This window comes from Myotis brandtii, unplaced genomic scaffold (assembly GCF_000412655.1).
Source record: "Myotis brandtii unplaced genomic scaffold, ASM41265v1 scaffold145, whole genome shotgun sequence".
In the NCBI taxonomy this organism is placed as follows: domain Eukaryota; kingdom Metazoa; phylum Chordata; class Mammalia; order Chiroptera; family Vespertilionidae; genus Myotis; species Myotis brandtii.
Window position 1 is genome coordinate 761,237 of NW_005355204.1, and position 8,993 is coordinate 770,229.

The following is an 8,993-nucleotide window of genomic DNA, read 5'->3' on the forward strand; positions in this document are numbered from 1 at the left end:
TTATTATTTTATTTTTTTTAGTTTTTTTTTTTTTTTTTTTTTTTAGCCAATCTGACAACATATACCTGGGAGCAAGATCTCAGATGCTCCCTGAAACCGTGACCATTTGATTCTTGGTGTCCACATGTAGGTCATGGTCAGCGGTATAGTGTTGTCTGTCAGAATCGATCTGTTTTCAGAAAGATGGCCCTGGGTGGCTTCAGCTGGTTCTCAGCCCCAGGTTCTGTGGTTTCATGTTCGTCTGTGGCAGTCCTGGTTTCCAAATGCATCTATACAAACACATACATTTACTGCAAGAAATAAAGTTTAAAAATGCATTTTATCCTCCAGAATTGTCGAGAACGGTCAAGAAAGAGTAGAAGTTGAAGAAGACGGCCAGTTAAAGTCCTTGACGATAAATGGTAAGGAGCAGCTGCTACGCTTGGATAACAAGTAATTCAACGCACGCATGTAACAGAGATGTTAACTGTAACAAGCACCATGTGAGGATTAACAGGAACATTTTTTTGAAGATTTCAGACGAACTCGACTTTCAGTATAACTGTCCCTAATCTAAAGTATTTATACACGCTCATCGGAGCCTGTTTGTCAGACTGTTGATTTATTGTTGGGACCACATGATAGGACCTTTTCTTTTTGGTCTTTACAATTGTTGTAAATCTCTGTATGCACTTTGCTTTTTATTAAACGTGATCCAGGGTGGCCGTGACTTCATACACTAACACCAGCACGGACCTGCTTTCCATTGTGTTTAAACATGAGCCAAGCAGTGGCGGCCTGCTGTGAAGCTAACATTGCCAGGACGCGCCTCCCAGAGTAGTTTCAGTCTTTCAGTGTTGAGTAGTGAAAGGTACTAATGCATCAATGGTAATACATTTCTGGTTTAGTATAAATTGAGGATGTTTTCTAGTTGTGCATGAATGCTGGCAACTTAGTAAGTTTTGACAATTGTTTAAATGTGTAATGTTAAGCTTAGGTTTAAAAAGTAAAGCTGGTAAAATGGGTCTTTGTTATTTGCTTTAAAAAAAAAGAAAATAAATGCGATGTGTTTGGTGCATTCTTTCCCAGTGGGGCTGCAGCCTCCTGTGTCTGTGTGATTCTGTGCCTGGGCCTCTGTCGCTTCCTGACTGTCCGTCCTGTGCACTGAGGTGGGTGCCACCTTCACCAAACCTGTGCTCGTTTTCTTCAGGCTATTTGGACAGTGTGTGCAGATTTCCTGTGTATGTTAAATAATGACTAGCAACTTACTGAACATTTTAATATGGTGACACGCCTACGAGGTTATGTCTGACGCCAGCTCCATCAAGACTGCACGGTAACGACATGGAGTGATGCAGATGTGGCCAAAAGGTGCTGCTTTTGTTTTTCAGTCTGTAAAATCTGTCCCGATCACCAACCTAGTGTGAGAAATGCTCACCTGTCTGCATTTAAGTAATGGACTCGAGACAGAGGTATGGCGACAACAAGGCCTGGAATAGGTTCTCGGTGGCGTGTGTCCGCCTGGTTGTGCAGGCTCACCTGGGGCAGCGATCACAGCCCATTTCTCCCCAGGGTGCAAGTGTCCCTCCTCGGTTCTCATTGGCTGAGGCTCTGCTTAACAGATTGTCATACGTCGCCTAGTTCTTGCTGTCTCCCATTGGGCCATTTAAATAAAAAAGGGCTGAGGCCTTTCTAGGTGCCTCCACCTCCCCCAGTCTAGTTGAGGTGGGTGCCTGGGGGTGGGGGTTTTCCACCATGAAACTGGCTCACGGCCACAGTTCTTTGTTCTTATGTCCTCTTCCCTCCCTACATTCTGTTTGTCCTGAGGAAATTCAGCAACCGTTTTGGTTAAAAGGTGACTCTGCTGGAGATGGACCACAGAGTCCCATTTCCTGCATGAGGGTCCCAGCCAGAGGGATGTTAAGTAAGTCTTGGATCGGATGGAAACCACCCCACTCAGCTTTGTTTTGGAAATACGCAGGAAGAAAGCTGTTAGAATAGGAGTTGGTAAGGGTTTTCCCCTTAGGCTTCATGGGAAAGCCCATGGAAGTTGCTCTGGTTCCATTCACTCGGTAAGAATGTGAGGATTGTTATGGAAGACCAGGGAAAGTATTTTAGAATATCATAGAAACTAGAAGTAAAGCATCACAAGTTTAATGTGAGCATTCAAAGGCAGCTGAGCTCAAGGAACAGTGAAGATGCTTGTGTGCGTGCTCTCAGCCTGAGCACCTTTGGACACGGGAGGTGTGCTCGTCCCACTCGGGAAAGGGTTGCAATGCCTGGTATCACTAAAATGCATCACAGAAGGCCTGCTTTTCACTGATGCTGGTAGGATAGACAGTTTCTCTGTCACGTGAGAAAACCGAGGAAACGCTTGAACCTCAGGGTTTTATGTTTCCGGGGCGGGGGGCGGGGGGGCAGGGCAGGGATGAGCCATTTGATGGAGCAGCTGCACAGTCCTGAGGGACTTAGGGAGACGTGAAGAAGTCCTGTCTGCTCTGTGATGGTTGGTTTCCCGTTTGGGAACATGCTGGGTCCTTGGGGCAGTGTTGAATGCAGCTCTGGCTGGAAACAGTCTACGCGTTGATGTCACCAGGGGGAGAAGTTTTTATAGCTGGGAAGGGCACACTGTCCCCACGTCCCCGTGTTTTTACCTAGTCAGTAGTACCGGTGCTAGGCACCTTCTCCCTTGCTCCCCAGGAGGCTGATGGCAGTGGTTGCCATTGGGGGCATGCTCTTGGCTTCCTTTTTGGAAAAGGAACCTCCCATGCCCTGCTGGCTTCTCGCTGGAGTTCACTCGGGACCTCCTTTTGTCAGGAGGGCCGGGCCGGGCCGGGCCGTACTCATGCCTCGGAAGCCTCGAGCTGTCCTGTCCCAAGTCTCCTGGCCTCCCTCGGCACCTGGTCTCCTTACTGATGTCTTTAAAAATGGCCTGTTAGGACTGGTTTGTGCAGGTTTTCTCTGTCATCAGCTTAGTAAGTTCTGTTTCAACCTGACATGGCATCCTGCTGGGGACCCGAGAGGTTCTGTCTGGTTGGATTTCTGGCGGCTTTACGCTTGTCCTCTGTGGAGGGTTTCAGGTGCTCGTCTTGTGTTTTCTGTGGTCCCTTTCCAAGCAGTATCTTTGCATTTTTCAAGCCTCTTTATTAACCAGTATCTAATTTTAACCCCCTTTCTTCCTTCTCTTTGTTAGTTGTGCTTCTGCAGGTTATCTGCAGCCTTTTGCTCACAAATGGGAGTTTTAAAAATTGCTTTTGAGTTTGACTTACAAAACAATCTTCATTTTGTTGATTTCTAAGTCAGTTGTATTTTTTATTTTCATTTCAAACCGGGCCCATGGAAATGTGTTGTTTGGAATGAAGGGCTCAGGAGCCGTAAGTTTTGCATTGTCAGTTTTGTGAGCTTGCTTCTGCCTTGGTTAGACGTTGCTGCTGCTCTGGGAATACTAACCCGCTAGAGCTTTCGCGGGAGGCATGGCGTCTACTGTCTGTCCTACCATTTGGGTAGTTATTTTGCCCTTGCCCCCCTGACCTGTGAGTGATGTCTTAGTAATTGGCCTGTCTTTGGATTTTTATTTTCTTTTGGAGGCAGCTTATCAGGTTCTCTCTTAGTGAATAATTTGTTAAGGACTGATTTTTAAAGCTAGGGTAAGAATACCCTAACCCTTAACATGTCAAAGGAAGATGTGTACCTTGTTCACCTGCAGGTGTGACATTACCAGCACAGGTGTGAGTGAGCTGTGTGTTCCCACTAGTTACACGGTGGAGTTTTATGAGCAGCACTCTGGGGGTGGTGTCCTGGGTCGTCTTGGTACTTAAAGGAAGCCCTCAGCCTATTGTGTGGCATGCAGCAATGCCAAGTGTAAAACCTGTAGTGGACATTCATGATGTTCTTATTGGACTTGTAATTTTGAAGAGGATTTCATAGGAATGTTATTAGGTGAGTAGTGGTCACTCTGGTTATGAACACAATGTTGGGCTCCCCAGTGTCCAGTAGTGACCATGTGTGACGACTAGGGTGACAATGAGGACAGTCTGTTCCTGGTGGGTCACTTTTAAAAAAATTTTTATTTTTGACAGTATTACAGATGTTCCCCAATTCCCTCCCGCCCCCAAAATAGTCCCCCTTCTTCCCCCTGCCCCATCCTATGCCTTCACCACACTGTTGTCTATGTCCTTTGGTTATGCATATATGTATATAAGTTCTTTTTTTGTTCATTAGTTTCTTTTGTTCAATAGATTCCACATATGAGTGCGATCATGTGATACTTGTCTTTCTCTGACTGACTTATTTCACTTAGCATGATACTCTCCAGGTCCCTCCATGCTGTCTCACAGGGTAAGAGATTCTTCTTTTTACAGCTGCAGAGTGTTCCATGGGGTAAATGTTCCACAGCTTTTTTATCCACTCGCCTACTGATGGGCACTTGGGCTGTTTCCACATCTTAGCTATTGTAAATTGTGCTGCTATGAGTATAGGGGTGTGTACATTCTTTCTGACTGGTGCTTCGGGTTTCTTAGGATATATTTCCAGAAGTGGGATCTCTGGGTCAATGGCAGTTCCATTTTTAACTTTGTGAGGAAGCCACAGTGTTTTCCACAGTGGCTGCGCCAGCCTCATTCCCACCAGCACACACTAGGGTTTCCCCTCTGCTGGGTCACTTTCATTGAAACAGCTACAAGAGTTACTTGGCACGTGTCTAGCCTAGAGGTTTTTAAAAAATATGTATAATAGGCTCATATTTCAAAGAAGCCTGAAGAACTTTAGAAGAAACATTTGTCATGAAAATTTCATGCGGATTCAGCTGTGTGTCTCAGCCAGATGTTAGGGGTCTGTGACCCTGTTCTTTCAAGATGTATTTCAGTTATGCGACAGCCTCAGGCCATCCTGATGACATGGTGCTTCAGGCACAGTCCCAGTCCCTTCGCTGTGGACGGCTGGGACACCCCCCAGGGAAGCAGCTGGCAGCCTGGACCAGCGGGTGTCCTGTGGTTGCAGGGCTGCTTGGATGTGAATTGTACTTCAGCTCGGGGGCTCAGCAGGAACTGGAATTTTTCTTCCCTTGGTCTGCAACAATCCTCCCACCCCTTCCTCTAAAGCAGTGGTTCTCAACCTGTGGGTCGTGACCCCTTTGGGGGTCGAACAACCCTTTTACAGGGGTCACCTAAGACCATCGGAAAACACGTATATAATTACATATTGTTTTTGTGATTAATCACTATGCTTTAATTATGTTCAATTTGTAACAATGAAATTGGGGGTCATCACAACATGAGGAACTGTATTAAAGGGTCCCGGCATTAGGAAGGTTGAGAACCGCTGCTCTAAAGGAATCCTGATTCTGTCCTGACGCCCCAAGTTTTCCTAAGTAGGGATGAGTGGCCCCGAGGCCACAGGAAGGTCCCTGTGGGAAGAGGGTGTGAGATTGAGCCCCAGCATGGTCTCAGGGCTTTACTGCTGCCTCTGGGTTTGCTGGGGGGTGAAGGTGGGGGTGGGGTGTGGGTGGGACAGAGCAAGGCCTGAAGCTGAGGGGCCTGAGACAAGTCCAGTGCCAGGCTCTGCAGGCAGATGGAGAAAGTGGAGGCTGGCGTGCCTCTGTGCTCCCCTCAAACAAACCATCCCTGCCCCCAGCATGTGGAGATGAGATGCTGGCTGGTGGCCTGTGCTCTCGGCACTGATACCTTGGTTAGCACAACGGCCCTCAGGTGGAGACGTAACACCAGATTTTTGGACGAGGCAGCAGGCACGGAACTGGGACCCAGCCCCGTCAGAGCCTGCCCGCTCCTCATCTCAGGAGGCTGTTGATGGATGTCCCCACCCAGGCCTGTTTCTAGAACGCCCTGAGGAGTACCTTTCTGTGCTGGAGGAAGTTGTCATGCTGGGCCCCTCTCACAACCAGTATCTGCCTGCCTTCCCGCCAATAAGCGTTGGCTGTGTGCGTGCCCATGACATACATGGCTGTCCTCTGCTCAGATGTGGACAAGGGGTCACACAGGCCTGTGTGCAAATGCCCACGACGGGGCTTAAGCGTTTTGTCCTGGGTGCTTAACAAAAGTGACACTTGACTTAAGCCACGGCACTGGTGGGGAAGCCTGTGGCCTGCCTCCTTGTGGCCCTGGCATGGGTTTTACTGCTTTGCTGCAGGTGCAGAGGGGCCTGGGCAGGAGGATTTCAGCTTCTGCTTTTGTCGTCATTAATCCCCATCCGAGGATATTTTTCCATTGACTTTTTTAGAGAGAGTGGAAGGGGGGGGGGAGAGAGACACACACACACACACACACATTGATGTGAGAGACATCAATTAGTTGCCTCCCACACACGGCCCAACCAGGGAGGGCCAGGAATTGAGCCTGCAACCGAGATATGTGCCCTTGATAGAAATTGAACCTGGGACCCTTCAGTCCATGGGCCAGAGCTCTACCTACTGAGCCAACCTGGCCAGGGCTCATCTGTGTTCTTCGCCTACATCTTCCATGTCCCTCCTGATCTGCCCCTAGCACCACCACCCATTTCCAGGGCCTGGCACCACTTGGACTTGGTCTCCCTTCCTGTAACTTTCATGTGATCATTCTCCAGTTGTTTCGAGCACTGGTCCTTCCATCCCTTTGTCAGTAGCTTTTGATGATAGTCGTGGTGGCTGTGGCATCTGCCTTCACTTTTAACCACTCTGCTTTGACTTCTCCGTCATCATCACCACGTCGAGTCCACCGTCTGGTTGCCCTCCTGTTAAAATGGCTCGTCTCCCCTGGCTTGTGAGACATGTCAGAATTGGTCTCATGCCTACGTCTTCATATCACTGTGTCCAAGTCACATCTCGTTCTGTGCTGTGTCCCTGGCAGCGCATGCTGACCACCTGCCCCGGCTTCATTTCCTCTGTGTCCTCTGGCCGCCAGTCTGTGCAGAGCCCGCAGTCAGTGCCACTGGGTTCTGTGTGCACGTGGACACAGGCCCATGAGAAGGCGTCCCTCCCGGGACCCCCGGTGCGGCGCTCTGCCGTCCCTTGGTATGTGAACACATCTGATGGGCCCGAGACGCGTTTTTGGACCCTGAGTAACCTCAGTGTGGGTGATACTCAGGATCAGACCCTCCTTCCCCCAAAGTACAGAGAACCATCCACAACCAAGGATTGTGCATATTTGGGAAAAGTGACTTTTTATTTTTGGAAGTTTGTTTTCACTTGCATGTTATTAGCTGGGCTCCACACTGCGCTGAGATCCATTTGGGGGAAGAATGAGCTGTGTGCAGTGGCTGAGCATGTGTGGCAGCTGCTGGAACATTCCTTTCGTGTTTTCTCGGTGACTTCAGTGCTCTGGCCTGGCCACGGCAGACCGCGTGTTTATTTTTAAATTTAGCTTGGTGCTACGGGGCAGGATGTTTCCTGGTATATTTAGTTTTCCTGATGAAAAGGATGCTGGGACAGTCGTAACCAACGGCAATGTCACAGGTTTTGATTGTTGGTTCTGCACAGGAAAAGGCTCAGAATTGACACCAAGAGAGCACGTTCTGTTTGGGATGTAGAATTAGACGTGGCTTATTTTTCTAATGTGTTGCCTTGACGTAGTACAGATTGCTAACCTCAAACTTAAATTAACGATAAGTTTTCATAGGTTTAGTAATCTGGGACAGTGTGGACAGTTTGGAAAAGGCTGTAATAGGAGCCCAAGCTGGTTGGCTTGCGGACAGTGTGGTGGCAGGTGTGGCAGCGATCAGGGTATTACGAGAGGCACCGTGTGCACGGAGTCATGATTTCTTGGCAGGTCATTGTCAGCTGAAGAGCTGGGGCTGGGAGTGCAGTTTCAGAAGTTCCTGCCCAGCCTCTCCCCTGGGGTGGGGCCTGCAGGGAGAGGGCAGTTTTTTGCAAGAACATTGAAATATGGTGCATTTATAACATAGTTTTTAAAGTCCTTGTGCTTTTTTGTTGTTAGTCCTCACTCAAAGATATTTTTCCCTTTAATTTTTTTGGTAGAGAGGGAGGGAGGGAGGGAGATGTAAGAGAGAACATCTATTGGTTGCCTCTCGAATGCGCCCTGACTGGGGCCAGGATTGAACCCGCAACCCAGGTATGTGCCCTTTTCCAGGAATTGAACCCATGACCCTTTGGTGTAGGGCATGCTCTAAATGCCGGGCCACACTGCCAGGCCAAGTCCCTGTGCTGGTGGAAGAAATATGCAGTACTTTTGAAATGACACAAAAGCCCAATTCAGCAGAGATAAGGCTGAGTTCTACATGAGCCTTTATTCCAATACTGCTCCAGTCTGGGGAGCAGCAGCTCTCTCCTACTAACCGGCTGGTCATACAGGGTAAGGAAGACCGCTGCATGCAGAGGACAGTGCTGCAGGCGCCTTGTCCCTATGTCTTCTTCCTGGACTTGAAGTCAGATGACAAGGTGTTAATTTTCAGTGGTGCTAAAACCCCGCTGGGCAGCCTGGTCGGCATTCCCCAGGCCACTCCGGAGGGGCTTGGGGTCCAGTCCTTTGTCTCAAAATGCAGACTAGTGAACCCTCCCGTGCCCCTGTGCCAGAGGCTCTCTCACCTTTTTACAGCTCAATTTTCCTTCTGCAGCACCCTCCCGGTTGCCAGGGTCTGCAGGAAGCCAGCGATGGTTAGTAATCATTGGACAGCGGTGTGCCACTCCTCTAGTGCCTCCCCACCATGCCTGTCAATCCTAGGCAAGCCTGGGAGGGGAGCGCTGTGAGGTTGTGAAGTTGCTCATAAGGCTTAGTAAGGCTGGCTTTCCTTTCATGTTTTTGGTGAGGGAATTTAAAGGGGAAGGAGCTGTTGGGAGAGGCCCGCGCCCCCGTCCCTGTGAGCTGACCCCCAGCGTGCACTGGCTCAGGGGCCCCCTTCCGTCCCTGTGAGCCGACACCCCCCCTCCCCCATGTGCACTGGCTCGGGGGTCCCCTTCTGTCCCTGTGAGCTGACCCCCAGCATGCATGGGCTCGCGCTCCCTGAGAGCCCTCAGTGGCGGGGGGCGCAGTGTAGCCACAGACCTGGCTTATATCCTCCTGGGGGAT

At 49.4% G+C, this 8,993-nt stretch overlaps 1 protein-coding gene across 8 annotated transcripts in view; it reads left to right on the top strand.

The window, feature by feature from the left end:
- DNAJB6 (DnaJ (Hsp40) homolog, subfamily B, member 6) overlaps positions 1–8,993 on the top strand; it is a 46,672-nt gene that overhangs the window by 20,408 nt on the left and 17,271 nt on the right. For 6 of the 8 annotated variants that reach the window (XM_014535550.1, XM_014535549.1, XM_014535553.1 and 3 more), the window contains exon 7: positions 331–401. In XM_014535550.1, the coding sequence (XP_014391036.1) occupies positions 331–401 (71 nt within the window). Of the gene's footprint in view, positions 1–330; positions 1,079–8,993 lie in introns of those variants that run through there. The other 2 variants (XM_014535557.1, XM_005861184.2) reach the window with 1 other exon arrangement.